Source organism: Amblyomma americanum, chromosome 3 (assembly GCF_052857255.1).
Source record: "Amblyomma americanum isolate KBUSLIRL-KWMA chromosome 3, ASM5285725v1, whole genome shotgun sequence".
Lineage (NCBI taxonomy): Eukaryota > Metazoa > Arthropoda > Arachnida > Ixodida > Ixodidae > Amblyomma > Amblyomma americanum.
Genome location: NC_135499.1, coordinates 188,280,633 through 188,304,792, shown reverse-complemented (window position 1 = coordinate 188,304,792; position 24,160 = coordinate 188,280,633). Strand labels below are relative to the sequence as shown.

General features: G+C 49.2%; 1 protein-coding gene across 1 annotated transcript in view; it reads left to right on the top strand.

Moving 5' to 3' along the window:
* jbug (filamin-type immunoglobulin domains fbug) overlaps nucleotides 1-24,160 on the top strand; it is a 162,979-nt gene that overhangs the window by 45,444 nt on the left and 93,375 nt on the right. The window contains exon 3 of the mRNA XM_077659254.1: nucleotides 16,658-16,847. Within this exon, the coding sequence (XP_077515380.1) occupies nucleotides 16,658-16,847 (190 nt within the window). The remainder of the gene's footprint in view (nucleotides 1-16,657; nucleotides 16,848-24,160) is intronic.

Sequence of the window (24,160 nt, the reverse complement as noted above, 5' to 3'; positions counted from 1 at the left end):
GCGCCGCCTCAGACATTTTTAAAATTCCTCGTGCAGCAATAATGCACGTCAGCTAACAGAATTTTGCAGTTAAATCTCTTCATTTGTACCTGCCAGAGGTTGCCAATATTATCTTATAAGATCTACTTATTAGCAGCTTTTCACTAACACTTGCTAGGGTGCTTCTTATTAGGAGTATATACGCATGAGCCCGCGCTATGAAGAAGTACAGTTAAAAAAAAATGAATTCATGGCATTTCTCTATTTTTGCCATAACTCTAGTTTCAGTACATCATAAACCACTCAGAAATGCATCATGAATTCAGCATGTATGCAAAAAATTAACGACAATCTAAACAGGAAAAATCACATCACGTTTTTATCAGAAACTCCGTGGCCAGTATTAATCACCAGTGCATCAGAAACTCAACTCTGAAGCCATAAGAAATACCTGATGAGTGTGATGTCTGAAATCACTGACTTTTTATCAGAAACTCATCTCAAACTTTTAGACACACCAGTTCCTCAATCTCGGAACGCAACGTACCGGTGCTCTTCCTGTCCATTCTGCCAAATGGCTGCCGATTGTGAGGATCATTATTATGGTAATTATAGTTTTTCAGAGCTGTACATGGAACCGAGGAAAGCTTCCATTTGTGCCAGTGGTTGAGCGCTGCTTTAGCGCACACTTATGGGCAAAAGTTTTGCGGTATGCAGATTGGGTCAGCCAGCCAGTCGGCGTTAGTTCCATTGGATGGAGCACGCATGCCACTTCATACGTCAACTCTTTTTCATCCACCTGCTTTACGTGACCCGGCGCAGATATCAGTGTTTTGTCCGCGAGTGTGCACATGTGCCATATTCGGCAGCGTATTCCGGCGTATTTCAATATCCTAGGCGGTACTTTTGTTCAAGTTCTCGGTAGCCAGTGTATTCTCGATTTCCGCGGTGCCTGGGGCAGCCGAACGTTGCGATATAGTTTTCTGCAGAATTATTTCTGAATAAGGCAGCTTTTGCGCCTTTTGTGGCCTCCTTTGAGGGCGCCTAATTGTACGCGCTTTATTCTCTTGTATTTTTTACTTTACCAGCTTTACTTTGTCGGCTCTGAGTTCTTTGTCGCTCGTTGTCGTTAAAACAGCTAGCAGTCGCTTCCCGAGGGATCTGCCTTTTCAGCCCTTCCTGCTGGTATTTTCTTTTTCTTTTTTTTTTTCTGCTGACACGCCCTTCTTTCTGCCTTTGGCTTGGCGCTATGCTTCCCGGTGCTGCTCAGTCCACTGACGCGTGCCTGCGAGTTTGTTTTTCGAACAAGCTGAGGAATTTCGTGATTGCGCCGTAGTTTCGCAACCGAGTTGACGAGGAAAAAATAACAGTGCAAGAATCCCGAAACACGCAACAACAAGGAGGGCGTCGTCTGTCACTCCTCTAAACTGCAGGCATGCAGGCCTCCTCGTGAAAGGGGGGCAGGCTGTCGGCGCGTGCTGCCAGGCAGCGGCTTGCGAGATGAGTTCGCTGCCTGCTGTAGCTCATTCCAGAGCGATGCCGAAAATGCCGGCTCTTTTTCTTCCTTTCTTTCTTTCTTTCTTTCTTTCTATTACCCCCCCCCCCCCCCCCCCCTCACCATTGCACGCGTGCTTCGAACTAGTCGGCTGCGGGTTGCCTAGACAGGCCCTCTTCAACAGCCGTCGCGTCTGAACACGCGTTGCGCGGTTGCCGACGGTCCCAAACCGGCTCCTTGCGTAGCGAACAGCGGCAACCTGGGAATGGTGACGACTGCAGTCTGTGACTGCGCAGAAGACTGCGGAAAACGGCTAAAGGGTAACCCGGGAAATTTGGCTGCGAAATGCGGTTGCGACTACAGCAGATGAGCAGCGCTGTACTCTGGCTGTTGTCCTGTAACCGAGGTGGCGCGCCCCTAGCCGACAACAACATAATGCCGATTTCGTGTCCTGCTGCTTCAGCAGGGAGCCAGCTGGGGGACCGCCCGATACGAACCGCGCGGCGTTAATAATAATAATAATAATAATAATAATAATAATAATAATAATAATAATAATAATAATAATAATTGTTTTTTTTGGGGAAAGGAAATGGCGCAGTATCTGTCTCATATATCTTTGGACACCTGAACCGCGCCGTAAGGGAAATGATAAAGGAGGGAGTGAAAGAAGAAAGGAAGAATAGGTGCCGTAGTGGAGGGCTCCGGAATAATTTCGACCACCCGGGGATCTTTAACGTGCACTGACATCGCACAGCACATGGGTGCCTTAGCGTTTTTCCTCCATAAAAACGCAGCCGCCGCGGTCGGGTTCGAACCCGGGAACTCCGGATCAGTAGTCGAGCGCCCTATCGCCCATCTACATTTTAAAGTAGCCATTCCGTCACGCCCGTGTCTCAACTAAACGAGCTCTTCTGAGGGGCACTGAGGACTTGATACAATTTTATGCGATCGCATAGGAGTCCCATGTCCCCGGTGTCACACTTTGCCGCCTGTCACGGGTGGTACGCGGAAGAGCCACCTGCTGCGGTTGGCAGGTGGCAAGCTGGTAAAGCCTCTTCTAGGCGGCTGCCACCTCATGCATTGCGTGCGCTCTTAGTATGGCCTCTGGGTCCAGCAAAGCATGCAGCTCACAACCAGATTGTAATGCTATCGCAATGTCACAGGTAATGGTAATTAGGTGTCCTCCGATTTTTTTGTGCTCACTGAAAATTTATCCTGTGGTTCTTTTACGGCTGTGATGACGTTTTGTCCGGCAGCAGATGACGCATTTAGTGCGGAGAAAATTGCGCTTATAAACGACAGAACACTTTTCTTTCCCCCCCCCCCCCTTTCGGTTCAGACTGTGACGTCAAGCCTGAAGTGGACTGCGTTTGAGAATGGCTTAATTCAATCCGCGTGAAATAAAAAAAATCTGTTAAGTCACTGCAGTTTGCTCGTGAAAACGGCCGATGGCGGCGATGTTTCGTTGTCCTGGCGTTTTAAAAGCTCAGTTCTCAGCTCCGCCTTTGTTATTAGAGCGATACAGGTCATTGGGGGCCTCGGTGTACTTTAAATTATGTGTACGGCTTGCGTATTATACCTCCCACTGTAGCCGCGGATACAACTCAAGAACATTGGTTGGACGGCCTCTTTTGAGGAGTTTACTCCGACTACAGCGTTTTCGGCAGTGGCGTTCACATTGCTGCAATTATTGTGCACTGACGCAGTTGTGAGCTACGCGATTTTTACCAGGCCTTGCGCGTTTGTGTTTGCAGTATGCTACTACGCGGTGTAAAACAGTCGTAAAATTGGATGTTTCTGGAGTTGTGTCTCCGCGGTTCGAAAGGTAATTTGGAACGTGTTCATATTCTACAAAAAAAAAAGAACGGATTCGATTCATTGAACATGCAGGGCTACGAGAAACATGCCTCCGCTGTTCTTAAAAAAATGAAATACTTACAATTACCAGTATATTTATATAGCGCCTGGCACTGAACATATTCCCGCATATAAAAATTGACTTGAATTCGTTTCTTTGGATGTATCGACGTCAAGAATGCGGCTATAATGTTAGTGAAAATTCATTTGCTAAGACAAAAGAACTTCTAATGGGACATAATCGTTAGACTATCAGATGCCTGTCTTTTTAAATTTGTTTCCAGAACTTATTGACATCGCAGTGGATGTAGATTCACCGTGTGCTTATTAAGCGCGGGTAAAAATGTACTTCTGGGGCCGTATTACGTAACTGTCACAAATTCAGTCAAAAGTTGTTGGCAGTGACGTCAAAATGACGAAGCGAAAAGACGTCACCGCTTGACGCAATGAGGAATCAGCCAATCACAGCAAGACGGTGCCCCGAGAGCATTTTTTGTTCAGGACGAGGGGCCGTCTACTAAATTTTTGTAAAAAGACTTAGGAAATACGGAGCTATAGATGTAACTAATATTTTATTTTGCCAAAACGTTGTGTTTAAAGTTGGAAAATATTAAGCAAAAGAAAAAGCGTTCAAAGTTGTGCTAATAAATTGGCTGGTTGGTAACTTTTGCTGCCGACGGCGGTAAAACGTCAAGCCGCTTTGCACGAAAGCAGCCGATTCCACGCCGTGTTATTGTTTGTTACGCGGCGTCTGAAGTCAAGCTACTGTGCGGTTGACCTAGGTGCGCAGAAATATTTCAACGAATGCAGTGAAGGCTACGTGACTACCGAGCGAACTTGCAAGAAGCGCTTGGTATACGTAATCGACAAAGACAACTTGTTGAATTCTGTGTTGTTCGGCTCTTTCGATCGATGACAAAAATGCCAAAAGGTGAGGTGTTGCGGTATGTGATGTGTGGTTGTCTGTTTCTTTTCCCTTGGAAAACAGAAGACGACCACGAAGTGCGATTTGCTGGGAAAAATAAAGTGCTGGGCCAGTATAAGCGTGTTTTATTTATGTGGCACAGAGGTGACCGCGGGAACCCACCCCTTCTGCGCGCTAAGTGTGCAGATTGCCTCCAACACCTGCCGCACGCATATGCTTACCATCGGTTAATTGTGCGATGCCGACGTGCGCCTCGTTACCAACGGCAGCTTGAAAGCCGCCGGTAGCAAAGAACCGCAGTGCACACAGCACCTGCCGCCGCACCGACAGCGCGCTCGCATGCGCACCTCCCAGTCCATCGGCGACTTCGTCGCACAGCCACTCCACCGTCTGCTTCTCCAGTCGAAAAAGGCTTCGAAACAGATTGTCCGGCTAGTCAAACATAGTCAAACGTGTCTTCGTGCGCTCTCCTTCGCCGTTACTCGCGCCGGCCCAGCCGCCTCACTCTTCGCGTACACCGCCGCCATTTTCTGTCAAAAACGCAACAGTCAAATTGACCGCCTCGAGGCTGTCACAAAAAACTGTCAATTACCGCCTGCATAATTAGGTGTGCAACGTCACCACTTCTGCCACATCCGTGACGTAATTTGCAGCCACCAATGACGCCGAAAAGCAAAATGGCCGCCGGCCACGCCCTACCAATAGGAGCGAGGCTAATTGACACCTTTTTGACAAATTTTTGACAATTTTCCTAATAGACAGTTGCGTAATCTGGCCCTTAAATAACTGCACCCCTAACTGAAATCTATTTCACCTTAGGAGACATTACCCCTGGATACAATGCACTCAACGCTCCCAGTATGCTGCGAAAAACTGTCCTGAAAAGCGATATGAGTGGGGCCAAAAAAATAATCCATCCATGAAGACGTCGACTTGGCGGCCGAAGGCTGTCCCAACAAAGAGAGAGAGACAGATCTTGAGTAAGCTGGGGCTACCGAATAGATGGAAAGATCACGAGCCATTACCTGCAGGCAGGCGAACATTTGGCACCGCTACCAAGAAAAGTGCACCCACTCTCATGCGCACCTGGACTGTACACCGCAACTGGCACACACTCCAAACGTCCACTCCCCGGCCTGCAACCAAAATAACCTGAATCTTTCTTATCTCATTTATGTTAGTGTTTCGTTTGTATTACTGTGTTTCTTGTTAGATTATTGTTATATATCGATACAACTGTTGCTTCTTCGTGCCTTTTGACACTGTAATAATTTAACCGGTTATGAACTAGTCTTTTGTTGTGGTTAATATTTATGCAACTGTTGCTTCTTCTTGCCTTTTGACACTATACAGTAGCTTAACTGTTTGTGACGTAATCTTTTGTTTGGAGGAAAATTGTCTTGTATTCTGTAGTACTTACGATTTTAATTTCATATATAGTGCCCTGTTCACAATACTTCTGTTTTCTGCACGTAATGAAAGGCGCAATGTATTTTTTCAACGGCTTTTCTAGCTTAGAGAGCGCAATGTTTCTCGCCAGGAGGCGAGGCCTCGTCGGGCGTACATGAAACGCCTTTTGCCTCGTCTTCCTTGGTAGAATATTCCTCTTTCAAACTTTCTTGCTCATGATGTATGCCTGCTTTCTACCAAAAATAAAGTGAATTCTGAGCACAAGCACAAGCTAGGGTGTTCGATTCCCGTCGTGGTTCTCGAATGGGGGCGCAAAACAGTCGTCGATGCACCTGCGTGTTGCTTCTCGAAGGATGGGGAATTCTTCTAGCTACCTGGGTAATTTGCTGGCTCGTCGCGGAAGTGTCGGATGGCGGAGGCAGGAAACGAGCCCCGCGACGCTTCGGTGCCGGCCTGCGAAACTACTCGCGAAAGTTCTACGCGAATCCGCTGGCGTGCCTTCTCGGTGCCCCGGGGGAAGCCCGCGGTCGTCGCACCTAAAGCCCCTCCATAGACATCTATGGAGGGGCTTTAGTCGTAGCGACGCTGCTAAGCGGGCAATGACTTCCGCGCTTTTGTTTATGTTTGCGGGGGACGCGCGGGCGGGGAGCTCCGAGAACTCTCCGCGTAGCACGGAGCCATACGGTAACCTCAAGCTAAATTAATTACAAACGTAACTAGAGGCTTAATGAAGCGCGGCCTTACACCACATATATGGACGGCCGCCCACAGCCGGTGATAAGTTTGTTTCACCGTTTTCGTTATTCACACGAAGCTTGCGTCGCTAGGGAGAAAAACTACGTGTGCGCAATTATTTACCGATACATCAAGCTTGCGTTGTAATCGCACGCGACCGTCCGAAGGGAACCTGTGGCGTTGTCTGCGGCGTGCGCGCGCACAGTCGAGTTCTGCACTCTGGCGGCTTCCTCCAACTTTCCGCAAGGAAGAAGCCCGCCAATGGACGCGGCCAGTTTTTCAGCGGCGTACGGCAGCATTCACGGACGCGGATTAACGAAGCTGCACTGCGCTGTCCCAGCCCGTTTCGACGTCACGAGGTCGTGCCCGTGAATCTGTGGAATTAAGGCGCTGCCTCGCATACCTCCCGAGGACGTCCCGCGCTCGTTTCTGTCTCAAAACCCGGAACAGAGATACGGCGCGGCGAGCTTGCGCGACCGAATGCGCGGCATTCCGGAAGAAGCAGAAGCTGCCCGCGGTGTATTTGTGTAGACGAGTGCGTGTGTAAAAAGGGGGAGGGGAAGCCCTGCGGCTACTCGGCGTCTCCGCGGCGGTAACGATTCGCACGTGAGATACGGCGGCGGGAACCCACGGGAAGAACGCGCCGTTAACAACCGGAAGTCGCGCACAGCGCATCGCGACGTCTGCTCGACGCGAGACCACGGCGTTGTCGTCTGCTGCTTCCTTTTGTGCGTCCGCTCCAGGTATATGGTCGTCTGGTGCGCGCCGTGTGTGCACAAAAGATGACTGTCGCGCGTTGCCTGCGGAAGAGGAGGGCTGCGGCAGACGGGTCGCTGGTACGTGGTATGTTTTAGTAATTCTCCAGGCGCGTGCTAGTGCCGAATTTCGGAGTCGCGAAGTGGGCTGTAGTCGACGTGTGAATCGATTCGAATGGCCTCACTGGCCTTTTTAGGTAGCCAGAAGTGCATATTGTATGAAAAAAAAAAAAAACTTTAGCCATGTTTCGCATCATTTTGAGCATCTTTTGACTCCAGATCTGCCCGTCGGCGGGCTCTGAATATGGGATGACAAACTGTTGCCGATTTGGTGCATGCGACCTAGATGTTTTATTAGATTAGCTTTGCCGATAATGAATACGAATAGGAACACATTAGAGCCCCAGAACTTTCCTTCTAGATCGTCGAGCAGCGCTCGCGGCCGGATGTCGAGGCGCAGGTCCACAGTTTATATAATTAGTGCATTACGAACTCAGTGATAAAACTTCGATGAACGTTTCGAAACATAGAACTTCTGTCCAGAACTCTATCCCTGAGTTTGCTACGTAGGTTCCTATAAAACGCTTTCCGCTTTGGATTGCTCTTAGCAGATTAGTTTCGGCTGACTATATATGAACACTGGTATAGGTCTTAGCCGCCCTGTGTTGTCTTGTTTGCTCCTGACCGGCTCCCTTGATAGCTTTTGAGGGAGAAATTATCAAAAGAGTTTGAGCCGCGTACCGACTTGACTACGCAGCGGCGACGTTGATGTCGAAGCTGTCATTTTATGCGTGAACAACGAGCAAGCACGAAATTCTGATTTCTTAGCCTTTCTGTGCTCGTCTGCTCGTCTTCCTGTGCTCGTCTGCTGCCGTCGACAACGTACGGTAATCGTTAACTCTCCCCTGCATTCTCTCCACCCTAAAATAAGACGAGGCAAAAAAAAAAAACAGAAGCTCACTCGCGGTCTTGTGTGTTCCTGTGACAAGAGTGGCTTCGCTTTTTTTTTCTATTGTAAAGAGGAAAATCGGGCAGGTCATGTGGACGGCCACTATCTTTGCTGAAACGTTAATTGTTATTGCCTCTGAACAAAAAAAGAAAAGAAAATGTGCATGGCACGTGTTTTCTTTTTTTGTATTTTGCCTGCATTGAACTATGACCGCTGCAACGTTGCTGCTCTACAGGCCAGCGTTTGTGAGCGCGTGCTTCGTCAGCTTCGTCTTTTCTCCGCGGTTCCTCTGCCGTCGGCGCTGGTGCTTCAAGCGCCAACTGTCTTTCATACAACAATAATAATAATAATAATAATAATAATAATAATAATAATAATAATAATAATAATAATAATAATAATAACAATAATAATAATAATAATAATAATAATAATAATAATAATAATAATAATAATAATAATAAGGGTACGAGACGATAGCAGGGCCGTAGTAGGGTTTCAGGCGGCCAGAGAGGACGATTTCGGCGACGGTGATCAGTCGAAGGCGTGAGGGGCTCGAGAACGCGGTAGGGGCCCTGTGGTATTTGCCCAGAAGTTCGGTAGGAAGGCACCTAAAGCCAGACCAAGGAGTCAAGACGATAAGAAGGCGGCAGACAGGCGGAAACGGCGCGGGTGCCTTTCGGACGGTGCTGGTCGTGAGATGTGAAGGAGCGGACATGCGTATACCGGCTTGGGAGAATTCGGAAGCATCGGGTCTGTCATGCAGGGGGAAGGTTCAAGGCCGGAAGAAGAAAGTATACGATCCCGTACTTGCTTGCGCTGCGGAGTTGTAAGCGTAGGAGGCCACGAAGGTAGAACATGGTCCCAGTCTGAGTGATGGGAAGAAGTGTACTTGGCCATCATGTCTCGTCTTCGGATGGTGAGCGAAGGGCTTCCACGACGTCGGACAAGGAGACACGACCCCGATCGCTGCGCAGTTCATGGAGCGCACCGTGACGTACAATCATATCGTCGCTGCCGGAGTTAAGTTGCGTCAATGGGGCGATAATTGCAGCACAATTCCTGATGAAGCGGCGAAAGACCAGCGAACCTTCGGAGCTCTTTCAGTGAAGTGGGCTTCGCGAAATCTGTAACTGCACGGAGCTTGGTACGCGGTCCGGGACGACAGCGTCCTTATAGGACACAACGCGGCCTATAGGATGGTCAGCTGTCGGGAGGCACAGTGGCGCTTCTGTAAATTGAGCTGCAGGCCAACTTCATTGCTTCCACATAACTGCAGCGTAAAAAATTACGAGCACAAAAAAGGGGAGAAACACATACGACACGGACAAAAGCTTCATTGAGAACACTCTCTCGAGGCGAAGATGATGAGGTGGAAAGTGCTTCGAGACGACGACAGCATCATCCATGTTGCAGTGTCAAGTCTGTCATTTCAGCCCTCGGAGGATGTCGTCCATCGTGCGCTAGAAAGTGGCAGGAGGGTTGCAGAGAGGGCACGACATTAAATTCATTCAGGCGTGATGAAAGCTGTTTTCTGTCCATCGGCACCTGCCAGTGCTCTGTTCCCTACAGGCAGTGAAGGGCGTCATCGATACGAGGCAAATGTTAGACATCCGTCTGAGTAATTTTTTTTTAGCCGGCGGGAGCCTACGCAGAATGGGGTGGAGCCGTCCTTTTCCGTTACGAGCACGGGGGCGGAGAGCTCAACCCTCCTCCGCTTCGTCGTCGACGCAACGCACGTTACAATATAATACTATGTAACCGTCGCGTTCCTCCTGTGCTGTCAGTTAGTTAAAGGAGCCGGGACCTTTTGTCAAGCTGTTGCCACAGCTTTTAGTCCCGGCTCCTCCTTTGTAACAAAGGAAATAAACGTCAACTTCAAGCGGCCATAGGACGCACACAGCAAGCCGAGCACCGCCATTTCAGACTATCATACGCTGGATTCAATGTGGCGCCAGTTTTCCCGACTATACACGCGTACCGAAACTGTGAGCAGCCGTTTGTCGCATGGCGTTCCAGTGGTGTCATACGATTTTTCGTTGCATATATAGGTATAATATCCCGCTTCTCGTTTTCTTTTTTCTTTTTGTCTTTGGAAAGTGCCGACACAGGGGGCAGCGGCACAAACAGGTTCGGCCTCCCTGTCGCGCACATTCCTCGGATAGATCTGGATCAAGGGCACTCGAGTGTGTAATGCCACATGCCGCGTGCCCTCTTGCACCACCCGATCGGCGCTTCCGTGACGTCACTTGCTTCCCGGGTCACGGCGCGCCACCGCCGTGTATGCGCACTTCTTTCCGCTTCATTCGCACTGTGCGCGAATGCGTTTCAAGGGCACACAATCGGTTCTAGGCGAGACGGAGAATGGCGCGTGAACGAGTGCGCCGTGAACCTTTCGTCGCTTACAGCGTTCTTCGCTATATGAGCATAGTCGGAAGCGACGCGGAGGGCAGAAATGAGAACCGGCGTCGTCTGCTACGTGCGCGCGACATTAGATACGTCTGCCTGCAAGCGCGGATGTTTTCGTCTGCTTCCGCATTTCACACTCAGCCTTCTCGCTTCGTCTGCTCACGCCGAATGCGAGCCGTGTTTGTGTATGTCTGGGTGCATCCTGTTTCTCTCTCGGCGTGTATATACCATGATTGTTTGTTCTACATCTGCACCAAGAAAATACGCGAGTAGCCATGCGCAATCGCTCGCTGATTCGGCGAGTGATGGCTGCCGGCGTTGCGCGTTGCTGACGAAGGGGAAAAAAATGGGGTGTACAAAAAAAAAAAAACACTCTTCAGTGGCTGTTCGAGCTTCGCAATGGCCTCCTTTGCCGAAGCGCGCGTCACACTGACCGTGGGAGTCGTGATGCGATTTGTGCGTTTTGCTGACCGCCGTTGCTACCGCGGAAGATGTGCGGATGCCTCTCTGAGCGTGCATGCGGCGCGAGGGCATTACTGTGCACGCTTCCGTTACGTGGCTGCTATCTAGGCGTTGATCTCTACGGCGGTGCCATTGTTTCCGGAGCGTGTCGCCATTTAGAGCCCCCTATAGTCTCAGCTCCATGGATCGTCTCCGTGCCCTTCTGTGTGTATGTGCATGTTCCTTCCATGCGCTCGCATATTCGCGTTAGAGCGCAACGCTCGGTGTGTGCACACTGTGTTCGCTTTGTCTAGGCGGCGGTGTGGTTCGGCTGCCGTGTCTTCGGCGTTGCGCGTCAGCCGGAAATCCGTCGCGACACCGTTCTTATACAGCTGTCGCGCGAAAATTAGCTCCAATGCGTTTCTCGTGCTATCGCTATTAGAAGGTGCAAAACGCGACAGCCGTGGTTTGCAGGCAAATGCAGGCATGTACACCGCAGAGAGCAGCACTGCCGGCTGTTAGAATCGTCGAGGCGTTTTGCGACACTTGAGCTGATTAAACGATGGGCGTACTGTGGGGCAGAAATCACTACGCTGCAGTGCGTTTAATCGCCTATCTTCCCGAACTCCGCGTCATGTTGCGGTGATCTGCACGGCCCGTATGACGACAAAGCGCTGTTAACATTCGGATTCGTCTCTCCACACGCGGCGCGACAATCTGCAGCCTGTCCGATCAGTGTGGTGCTTTTTGACACGTACAGTCGCGAGTGCAAAATATTAGCACTATATAGCGACGTAGATAGCAACGCTTGGCACTGCGATAACGAACGCAGTGGTAACGAAAGTTCCGGGTGTGTTCGCGAAGCACGGCGCCGCGCCAGCCGCGCGGTGCGATTTTCGCCTCTCAGGTGACGTCATTGTGATAATCTTTTTTTACTCGCGACTCTATGTATACAGTACGTGTGTTAGTGGTGCGTTCTGCGGCCGGTACTTAAAACGTGAGGCCACTTGAAAACCCTAGGAGATCCCGTGGAGTCGTCGTCTCTCGGGTGTCGTTTGGAGGACTTCAATTGTCGTGCGTGCGCCGTGGCGGGGAGTTTTGTGGGCGTCGTCATTGCGCGACGATCGGCACGCAGCCCTGGCCGGAGTAGTTGGCGGGCGCGATGGCGCAACTTTTGTTTGCGCCTCCGCTCTCTCCACGCGTGCTCCCACGTCACAGCGGGGGACGCGCTTCCACGGAGGAGTCGCGTCGTAGGAGGGGTGACGTCATCGCGGCCAGGAGTCGTCCTCGTGAGCGGGGTAGACCGCATAAATGATGGGGAAAAAAAAGAAACTGTATAGGCGCCGGTTGCAGGTATCATGGAATTGTTTAGCTCAGGACGTTTGTGTTCTGTGCACTGTTTGTGGGAGGGCAGACAGAGAATTCAAGGGCGAATCGTGGATGCTTGTCATGCATTGGTCGCGATGGTTTTTGACGTCCAGGTACGCAGCAGTTCGATGCATGGAGGTCGGACAGAGTAGAAAAGGTTGGATAGAAAGTATCCTTCATAGTTTCCTTTTTTTTTTCTTACCCGAAAGACGCGGGTTCGATCCCGGTCGCAGCGGTCGCATTTCGATGTAGGCAAAACTCTGGAGGCCCGTGTACTGTGCGATGTCAGTGCAGGTTAAAGAACCCCAGATGGTCCAAGTTTTCCGAGCCCTCCAGTACGACGTCCCTCATAGCCAGGGTCGCTTTGGGACCCCATGGAACCAAACCTTTTTTCCTATGTCGCACGGAGCTAAGTGCGAAAATGGCGAGCTTAACTGACTGCGAGCCATGTTGCCAGCGATCGGCGGTGTGTGTTAACCGTGCTTACCTGTTGCCATTCACTCCGTGAGGCACTATTTCACTGGGTGTGGGCTCGCAGTTGCTTCAAGTGCAGTAACCGTGTAGTCCCTTATGAAGCTTTGATGTCTTTTAGTAACTCTCTCAAGGTTACATAAGTAACAAAGGAGAAAGGACGCAGGGCAAAAAGCTGCGTTGATGCAGCTTGAAAGCCACCCTGCGCCATCTGTCGGGGCGTATAGCCCCAGCAGCTGATCACATTAGCAGTGGCAGAGCGCAGTCACAAAAGAAAATAAATACAGCCGCAAAATATCTGCCTCTAACAGTTCTATGAAATTCGTACTCTGCTATTATCGCATAAAATTATGACGAGCGCATTTCACAATGTTATGTTCAGAAATTCATTTGTGATCAGCACGTATACACTGCAAGTAACACAAAAGTATGCACACAGTACATATTTGTTATAATCGCGGTGTCCTTTCTATGTGGATTCAAAAATGTGAATAACTGTGTGTGTGAAGTCTGTTCATGTATGATGTCGTTCCTTTGAAAAATATTAAGAAAGCGTGCTAAATTATATGTCACAGTGACCGCTATTACTGCGCCAGAAAGGTATGGACCATGTGTTTTGGCGCCGCATATGGTAGGCTGAAATAGAACGAATGAGGTTGATACCTAATAAAATAAATTCATTCTTAGCTGAAATAGCGTTTTTTATACAGAGAAATTAATTTGTACGAAAATAACTGCGCAGTTTCTATGATATTGAACCTTATGAAATAGGGGCCCGCATGAGTACACCATGGTACATTTTCCATTAATCTTATTGCTCGCTTTTGAGCCAGTTGGATTTTCATTTGACAGTGCTTAGTTGACCCCCTGACCATGATGCAATAAGTTATGTGGGAAATCCCAGGAAAAAATTCGTGAAATGTACTGAAGACATTGTTTATGACATCCCACTTTCTTGTGGCAAGCGGTATGTTTTACTGGCGCTCAGTAGCTGGGTTTGCACTGTAAGGAGTGTTGTTGTGTGCTTTTTTTTGGATAAGTACTCGATCGTGGCCAGACACCGGGATCAGTTAACACGTGAAATTATTGAAGCAGCGCGTATCGCTGCCTCGGAAGATAAATGTGTCAGCAAGCCGTCTATCTCCCTGTCCAAAAGAGAGCTGACCTTCTTAATCAATCTCCGAGTCGTGCATGTCCGTAGTTCCTCGTTCACCCGATTTCTATTATTTTTTTTTCGTGCGCATGCGCCTGTTTCTCCTCACGTTCTCACGTTCGTCTTCGTCGCCTATAGTTTCTGTCAGTCGGAAGTTATAGCGCCTGTGTTGTGTGCGTCTTTCTTTGTCCCGGTTTGCAATACCCTCGCTTACCGTCGATCGCCATTGCCGACTCGCCCAAGTTCCTGCCCTTGTGAATCTTCATTGCCCGTTTCAGTGCGCCAGCAGTAAGGCCATTGCGAAACTATGCAGCGCACCTAATTCGGATTTGGCCTCACCAAGCCAAATTGCATATGCGTCATTTTTTCTCTGCTGCATGTATACTATATGCGGACGGAAAATTTCGGAATGCTTCCGATAGGCTATGTTTCATGTTCCTCCTCATATTCGTCTTCATCTCGGGCTCGAGGTTTTTCTCGGTTTACGGACGATGTTTTCGACGTCGCTCGTTTACATTATGACTGACTGGTGTTTCTGAGAGGGAAAAGGAAGAGGAAAGTGCACGGGCCTGCCTACTGGTTCAAGCCGATCCACGCTCGCTGTCGCGTGCTGAAAGTACGAGGGGTAAAGGATAGGAGAGCAAAGAGTGAAAGAAAAGACACGCCGCGCTAATATGCCGCGGGCCGATCCCGGAGGCAGCGCAATACCGGGCCGACCCGTGCCGGAGTGCTTCAAGCCGAGCACGCCGCCATATTCAAAAAAAAAGTTTAATATCTTAGGTCCAAGGACCCGCTGCAGATATTAAATCAGGTGTCAAGTATGAGCCAGCACCAAAACACACGAATCATTATGTAGGGTTCTATCCGCTCAAGTTTTTGCACGCAGATAAGCAGGTCGGTTACATCTGAATGATTTCATTTATTTCGCGCCGTATACGCAAGCTCTGTCGCTCAGCGGCTCGACAGCGTTGCAGCAGGGTCGCCTCTGTTTATGCGAGATACGGCACTCTGTTGGCTCGGGAAGTTCCGCGGCCTATGCGTCCGTAGCGAATCTAAGCGAGTAGCTTTGCTGTTGAGTGCGTGGGTGCCGCTTTTGTCCAGTGTGTACCCACTCGGCGACATTAATCGCAGAATGTGCTTCGTGTCCAATCATCGCGCGACTTTTCTAACACGTGTCACGGCCGTCAGCCGTCGCCCTGACTTCGTCCTGAATGAGTATTTTAGTGCGAAGGCACTTCTTGCCTCATGAGTGACGCCGACAGAGCGTGTCCCATGAACTGTCGGTCATCCAGTAAGAGTGTAATTGGGATTTGTGGGGATTAATGACGATTGAGTGCAAAGTTTAAATGACCGAATTACGAAATAAAATAGTTAAATGTGAAGCTACATAATTTCACTAATTATTCAGAATAAATCACGAAATTGGTGATCTACTAGTAATTTCTCTGGAATTGAAAGAATTAAATAATAATAAAATCAATTGACTAAATCAAATCAAATCAAATCTTTATTTTCTCTCTCAAGGAGAAAGAGGGGTGGCGGGTAAAAGCCGCATGATTGCGGCTTGACGAAGCCCGGCCCCCTCATGTACAATTCGGCAGCAGTTTGAAAAAAAAAAAACACATTTAGCTTCAAAAAGTTAGTCAGAAAGAGATTTCGTTAAATACACTTCAGCTTAAACAAAATGCCCATAAAAGAACCTTTCAACACCATTCAGAAAAAGAATCTGCAGCAGTACAGAACACTTCATGGCAGTCAAAAACACGCAGTATACAATAAAATAAGCAACAAGTAACATACATCAAGAACACCAAAAAGTACAAACACAAGCATACAAAATTTATCAGGCGTTAGCTGCAAGAAAATGTGCATAAACTGCTCGTTTGGACATCTTTTCCGGGCAGACATTAATGATTGCTCAAATAATAGCTAATGATTATTTAATTAACAAACGAATGCTTAAGTAACTACCATCAATGATTCCTTACATTACCAAGTAACAGAGGAGGCAACGGAATTCGAAATGCTCTCACATTTCCGCAGCCCATTCTTTGCCAAGCTCGACGTCGTGCGCGATTTATTATGCGAACGAATGCGCTAAAAGCGACACAAGCGCAAATGTGTCGCTTTTAGCGCATTCGTTCGCATAATGATCAACCAACTAGCTTTGTCGTGCGCGAGACGGCAACTTCCGCTGACGGAGCGTTGTTCTCTGTCCTGTTGCCGTGAGACGGAACTGGCTTCCCTCGCTCCGTCTCTGCGGTGCGGAGCATATCCCGCTTATACCATCTCAAAGAAGTCTATCGCGCATTTCGTGCCAATGCTCCGTAAAGCATTGGTTCGACGACACTCAACACGGCGTCGTAACAGCTCGGTGTGAAAGGGCCCCTATAGCGACTGCTTGCGATCGAATTCCATGGCCGAACGAAGAGACGATCCCTATAGGAATAAGTCACGTGAAATTAACAACGGCCGGACGTTCACGATGCGGAACGCGCTATAGGGGATGAAAAAAGTAGTGCATGTCACTGTACGCTTGCCGCGGGAATGCTTGAGAAAGATGCGTGTCCTCCTTGCCTGTCCAGCCGGGGCTCGTTTCGCCACCCCGAGCCCTCCTGGCTTGCTTTTGCAGGGGTCACAGCATACGCTAAGCCAAACTTCGTGTCGATATCGGAGAATGAAGCGAGAGCGTGGCGCACCTTCGCAGGCAACACGGACATCGTGGAGGGCAACCTGAAGCTCATCCTGGGCCTCGTGTGGTCCCTGATCCTGCGCTACCAGATCGGCCGCACCAACTTCCCGCCCAAGAAGCTCATGCTGGCCTGGCTGCGTGCCGTGCTGCCGGACCTGCAGGTGGCAAACTTCACCACCGACTGGAACTCCGGCATGGCCCTCAGGTACACATTTCGGCTCCTCTTCGGACATAGTGTATTGCTCGCTGGTCTCGTCGTCCGCTCGCAGAGCGAAAGCGACCGTCTGGGCGTGCGACTTTGGCGACAGGGGAAAGTGGATTGCCCCCCCCCCCCCCCCCCCCCCCCCTGCTGCAGTCGAGCGTGGCCGTCTTTCGGACGCCATTGTCGGGGAATTGCGTTTTCCCAGCTGGGTCGGTCGGACGTCTGCATGCCGTGTAATGGCCTGCGGACGTGACCCCATCGAGGAGGAAGAGAAAGGAACAATGGCATTGTTTTCTTTTTTTGCCGGCCCACACCCGACGTTCTCCGCGTCGCTGTCGTCACGTCAAGTGTGCCCGAAGGATGAGGGGAGGGTGTCAGGCGCTGACCTTATACTCGTTCCGCTCGGCTTGGACAGACCGCGTGAAAGGGCCACCCGGACTGTGGTTCACTTAGCTACGCTCAATATACATGGCTCGGGCTGCGATGACGCGCTCTCTCGTGATGTTGGCCCTCTGTTTTATTCACTGGCTTCCTTTCACTGACTGGCTCAGTACTCCCTCAAAACTAGAATGGGCAAGGCAAAACGGAGCAAGCGGCGTCTCGCTAGCTGCGAGAAGCCGACGATACGTCGGCCAGAAGCCGTCGCCACACCGGAACGCAGGGAAATTGGGAAGTATACGTTACAGGGGCTTCCACCGCCGTATTCTGGGCCTTGATATCAGCTGCCGCAAAGGTGTGCTCAAAAGACGCGGCTGCCGCGTTTCGATGGTCTCCAAACGCAGGCAGCCTCTCTACTTGAATTTCAGTGCGCGCTAAATAAGCTCCTTTTAAGCGCTGTATTTGGCCCGCCAGGCTGCGGTCTTTTTTCTGGAATTGTTGAGTGGCGCTAACGAAACTCCTTTTTATTTTTTTGCCAGTAAAGCGCTGCGCCAGTCAGGTAATGCAAAAAATTATTTTGGAGACTGACACCAACAGCTGCGTTATGCAGACGCGTGTCAGACAAGGTCAGTGATCGGCTTATTGTTCCGACGTGTGATGCCCGGCTCAATTTCCGAGGTTACTTTACTACATTCAAAGAATTTCTAAAAATAAAAGTAGTCAAAATGTTTGCTTGCACATGACTAAGCATTTGCATATGAGCGATGGCTCTGCACATACATTGTTTTGGGGATGCGCGTGCGCTGTGATCGGCATTAAAATAAATACACCAACCGTTTATCTCAATGGCAATGGTTAACCAAAGTAGAACATTTTTCCGTTAGTCATAAGCGAGCAGCTCTAGGCGCATTTCGTGCGTGTTTGCGTTTTTCTCTTCAGCCTCGCGTATCTCCTAATGGGCACATCATTTTATGTTCAAATAAAAATTATTTTAATTGTTATGCAGCGAAGAACGTAACTAAGCGCCTATTTGGCCAACTGAGTTGCGTACAGCGAACTGCTCAGCCACCTAACAAAATTAAGCATTTTATGAAAATGACCGTGCCAAAAAAAAGTATGTACCTCGAATTCCACATCTTAAATGATCTCGTCATTTATTTAGGACAAACATTTCGCCGTTTCGGTAACGGCGTTTTCGTCAACAATCTGCTCCACGGAGTGGACCGGATCCACTAGCAGTTCTCCTTTTTTCGAGTTTCTGCTGCGAAAAAAAAAAATCACTATTCCGTTGAACCTACACCGCAGAGTATACTGTCGCGATAGACCGAAATGCGAACAGCACGGCGCCTACGCCCTCAGCTGTTGCAATTTTTTGCGTCACGATTATACTTGGCTCGCAACACAAATGCTCTAGAGACATCCACAATACAGTAATGTACCGCTCTAGCACCTTTTTGTTACCACCCAGGTACAAGCGCATTGAAGATAAATTCCAACTGCGCAGCGCGTCGACGCCGCGCTGTTCGCATTTCTGTCTATCGCACCTTGCATTTTCCTAATCCTTTGAAGCACTCGCAGTGGCAGGCGCGCGGTCGCGTCTACAGAGACAACAGCAGAGGCCACTTGTATACTCTCTGTGTCGTCACCGAGGAAGGAGAATATAGCCACTTTACAGCGTACGTGGGTGTCTGTGTAGCCTTGAATGCATTCTTGTAATATCGTTAATTCGGCCTCTGATTTGCAGAATTACTTATTTCGAACAACCTACAAATACATATGTGTACAGCAAGTGTTCAGCTGTACAGACGAGAAAGAGGTCTCCCGGTTCTCTCAGTAAGGTATGCCGTCGTGCCTCCCTTTCGCATGCGCGTACTTACGTGCCAGTCCGAGTAGGCTGGTGAGCATATTGCGGGCAACCCAGCTGTTATGAACAGCAGTGCCCCTCAAGCCGTCGGCGTATACTGTGGTGGTCGGCACCGCGCGTCGGATATAGGGTAATCGGGGGCTGCGTAAAAAATATAGTATCATGGTTATTTGTTGTTATAGTGATTGATGAATGTGTGATAGGCGATGAGGAGTTACTGAAGTCATTCTAATGAATTGATTAATTAAAGAAATTAAAAATTGCAAAACGGGGTTTAAAGGTGTCAAAATGCTCAGAATGAAAAGCCAATGTTTGATGATTTTAATTAAGAAAATTTAGTGTGTAATTGATCAATTAATTGGAACAATCGAAAAAATTAAAAATGCGTTCAAATTTGTCAAACTGCTCAGAATGCGTGTGCCCGTAAATTTCCACAAGTTTTACCGACATGTTCGAAAGACCGCGACCCTTGGTGTGTGTTACAGGAGCCTTTTGTGCGGGAAAATACTCCGTCCAAATCGTTTGTCCACACCGTCGAGTCTTTTACAGAAGATAGCGCAGTCAGACTCCTCAAGAAGTGTCTCATTGGGCGAGCCCAAAGTGTCATCGGGTCATTTAAAACCAACTTCCCCCAGGAATGCCTATCTCGCAATTACCATCTTATGCTGGATAACGTGCTGTGATATTACCAGTCACATCCCAAGGCATTCGAGTCTTCCCCGCGATCCTACACAACGGTACGGTTTCGTGATGCGGACTGATGAATATCTCAAAGGGAGGAGAGATGCTGAACAGATCATATAAGAGGCCATGGAACAAAAGTCAGAAGCGTAAGATTGACGTTGGCTCTCACTACATGGAGAGTGGCTACTAAAGAAGTGTTTCTGCGGGAAAAGTGGATAAATTTGTGTTTTGTCTTTAACTTCAGATATCTCAAAAGCGTCACTTTTATTACGTTTGACCTATTAATAGCAAAAAAGATGAAGGATAGAACGCTCTGTTTTTTTCTTCAGCTTTATCTACACAAAGATTCAAATGTGGTGAACAAGTAAGGATGATACGCATGAGCTATGTACGTATAATACTTGCTGAGAGAACTCGTCTTATATAGGCCTCAAAATGCATGGGGGGTGTGGGCCTACACCTTTATGCGCGTTCCCCTGGGTCAGTGGACGCCTCAATCGCGCTTTCAAGCACGTGGCGGTGGTGTCCACCTGCGAAATATTGTGCTTTCGCGCAGTATTTCCTTCTTAACAGGGGAGGGGGGGGGGGGGGGCTTTTCGACCCTCCGGAGCTACGTGGCTTACTGGCCGCGGAGTTTCTACAACACGGAGTTTCTACAACACAGTTTCTACAACACAGAGTTTTTACAACACAGAGTTTCTACAACACGGAATTTCTCCTACACGGAATTTCTCCAACACGGAATTTCTCCAACACGGAATTTCTCCAACACAAAGTTTCTCCAACACGGAGTTTCTCCAACACGGAGTTTCTCCAATAGCCATCTCTGAACTGGCAGGTGCGAGCGACGGAGGAGGGTGCGAGCATGCTAAAAAAGCGCCGGAAAGGGCTCGGCAACTTTCGCGCGTGGTTGTGGGTTTTCTGCTGCGTGTAGAAATGTATTATTTGGCTCAGGTGTTCACGACAACACAATGCAGTGATCGAGCGAGCTGATGTGCTCTCCTCGGAAGGTGTTGCAGAGCCCCTTTAAAGATTTTTAGCTCTGCAGGTGGGCACCCCTCGCACAAGCTTTTCCACTGGATCGTGGCGAAAGTGTGCCCGTGACGCAATTAACTCACTCGGCGCCGTTCCCGAACACGAATAACCAATCGCAAGATCAAGAGGTCCGTTTCTGGACCGGCTGCCATGGGCTGTTCCCTTTCTGGGCCGCCGTCGCGGCGGCTTTGTTGCACCCTCGGAAGGAGATTATATAGTTTCAGGTTTCGCTTCTAGGTCGTCGATTCCCGGCGTCGCTGTGCCCTCTTCTTCTCGCGGCCCCGTCTTCTGCTTCCCCCGGGGCTATCTTTCCCGCTGCTCTGTCGAGGGTCATTCAATATGCCAGGGACAGAGTCTGCGGGCGCGCGCGTTTTTTCTTTTCTTTTTTTGTCTGTCTTCGTATCTGTATCTTTGTCCGGAATGTGGGGCCCGTTGCTGTCGTTCGCCGAAGTGTGCGGAACCTATTCCGTCCTCACCCCCATTTCTCTCCAATTCCTCCTCTCGACCGTTAAACTTGGGCACTCCTCCGCGACATCGTCGTCCCTTTGCCAGAGTCGTAGTAGGTTAGTAGGTGGCGGACGCTGGCGGTGCGGCTTTCCCTGCGGCCCGCCGCGACGAGACACTCGCCTGCTGGGTTCGTCCCCCGAGGTGTCGTTCAATGACCCGCCGCTGTGTGTGTGCTCCCAGTGGGCGTCGCTGAGAGTTCGCCCCAGGTCGCGTCTGGCGCAGTCAGTCGGGGTGGCAGGTGGGTGGCCATCTTTCGTCATTTTGCGTGTACAGTCGGGTTTCGAAAACGCGAACGGGACCGAACATTTGTCCCGATTCTGCTTGCTTTGTAATACGCTTGATGTTGTCGGGACCGTCAGTTCGAACTGGAAGTTTCGAGTTCGAATTAACGATATTCCGCTGCATTTACTTGTTTGAGCAGGCGATGTGACTACTTCGATGTTAGGTCGCGAGGCTGGTATTGGACGCATGTCCGACTGCGTTTTTATTTTTGTACGTATAGGTCTAAAATACCCCCGGCGTCCTTGTATAATGCCAAAGCGGTTGTCATTCTCAGTGATGATGGCTTTACAAAGGCGTCGAACATACAGTAGCGCTCAGTATGACGTGCAACGCTCCGGCGGTGACCGCATACGCAGCACTTGAAAGTTGTTTCGATATGGAGCTGATCCAGTCCGTAACTTCAGTGCCGCCGGGATCGTACCAGCTGCTTGATTTAATTAATTTGTTGCGGCCGCGTGCACATATAGCTTGCAGATTATGCTGGGCTAGAAGGCATACTTCACTCTCGTTGAAAATCTCGAGCTCCCTCAACAGCGGAGGGGAAAGCTGTGCCGTCAGTTCTTTCATGCCGGGCTGTGAACGTCCAAGCAATCCAGAAGAAGTGACACTCTGCTGGGGGATACTTTGTCACGCATTTCGAGTGCGTGCAAGAAGTGGTACCGAACTACCCCGTGCAGGAGAACATAAGTGGTGGCAGGAAAAGTACGATGTGAGGAAGAATATCTAGAGGAAAATAATAGACAGAAGGGGGGAAAAAGGTAAAGAGAAGGAAGAATTAAAAAGGAAGGAAGGAACGCAGAGCGGAAATGCACCACGTCGCTTTTGACGCTTTAACCGGCGACTTTCTATTAGCGTAGCGGAGACGGGATGCAGTGGCTGCAGGGACGGGGCCAGCCGGGAACGCTGTGTGCGCGCCATCCCGTATTCGCCTCGGCTATGCAAAATCTCGCTGTTACTCCTCACATACGTCATGCTCTGCCGTTCACCGTCTTCCAGCTGCCTTGTGGAATTATACCTGCGCAAATGAGTTAGGTAAATCTTTTTAGGCTACCGAAACATCGCTGAGTGGCGCTATATTCTATGGATGGGTAGATAAATATTGGCATTCCCTTTGTATCGGGGATGCCCCGTAAATAAAGTGGTTAATGATTCCATTTCTCTTGTGACTGTCCACCTCCTTCTTTAAGCTTTGAATCCTGTTCTGTTCATTTTTCTCTCCCCGCCATTCAAAGGCTATTTTTCGTGTTGTAAAATCTTCGGTTTCTGTGACGTTTGATGCAATTGCTCCGTTCTGTTTTTGCGCCGCCAACACTCCAGCCTTCTCTTGCTCATCTCTACAGCTGATGTGTTAATTATCATAATAAAATTATCCTATCAATCTGCCATTGATGAACACCCCCGCAAATTAAAAAAAAAATCCCCTGTGCTCCTTGGTTTCGGTGTCTGTTGGCTTCCGTCATGTGTGTCATAACGAGCTCTTCTTCTACCTTCCCTTGTCTGCTCACATATTACGACTTTGCCAAAACAAGTTGCGTACATTAGGGAAAGTACAATGAGCTCAGAAAAAAAAAATGTTTCTGCTCGGCCAAGCATGCTGTAGTCGACTGGAAAGCTTGCTAAAATACGGGTCGTGCGTTATCCGTGCACTGGGGCGTAATCCACTCGCTGGGTCCTGTGGCAGTCTCGGCGAAAGCAGGTGTACTACTCCTTTCATTGGCGTCGGTTCTCACTGCGATGTTTGCGATTCACTTCCGTGAGAATATTAGCTTGACACTTATGAAACTTGTGGCGAGAATACGGTGTTCGGTGTGAATGATGCCTAACCACGGGTGCCCCGTTGTATCGCGCATGGTGTATTTGTTGACATTACAAGCGAGTCTGTGTTCTCCTCACGGAAACTTCACGGGGCCGAGCCTTTGACTCCGTACGCATTAATAACAGTGCAACACTGATTAAGCCTAATTTTGAAGGGACCGCACGGCGAAAGACGGAAGAGTACCCGCTGCAAGCGCCGTCCCCGTTCGCACTGTGGTGTCCCTTCAAAACGAATGTAAAGCGCATGTTTACTGGCAAGTAAGAGAGAGTATAGCGACGGCTTCGTATCAAACCGCGATGTTGTTCTCGCCAACTCGACACATCTCGCAGGCAGCGAATGCCCTCCGTTGGTAGAGACGAAGGAAAGTGCAGCAGCCAGAGCAGAAACCTCCGGGAAATCCTTGGTTCTGTCTTCTGCGCCGACCCACGCTGTCCTTTCTCGCGCCACCTGTCCTGGAATCCATATTGTTCGTCAGTGTGCCGCGCACTGTTGCAGCAGCCCAGGACACAACATTAACCAAAGAGATAGCGTATTGGGAAAAGAAGTAATCTCCTAAGTTAGAACATTTTTAGCCTGCAACCTAATCTTTTAACCATTTATCTCTTTTACTGACATTTAGGGAACCTCCAAACGCTAAGATTCACGGTCCATTTTTGGCCACACACATTATTGTTTCCAGTTTTCATTGTCTCATACCATCGTCTCTTGTTGAAATTTTGTCGCCTTTATATGGCTTGTATAATTTTATCT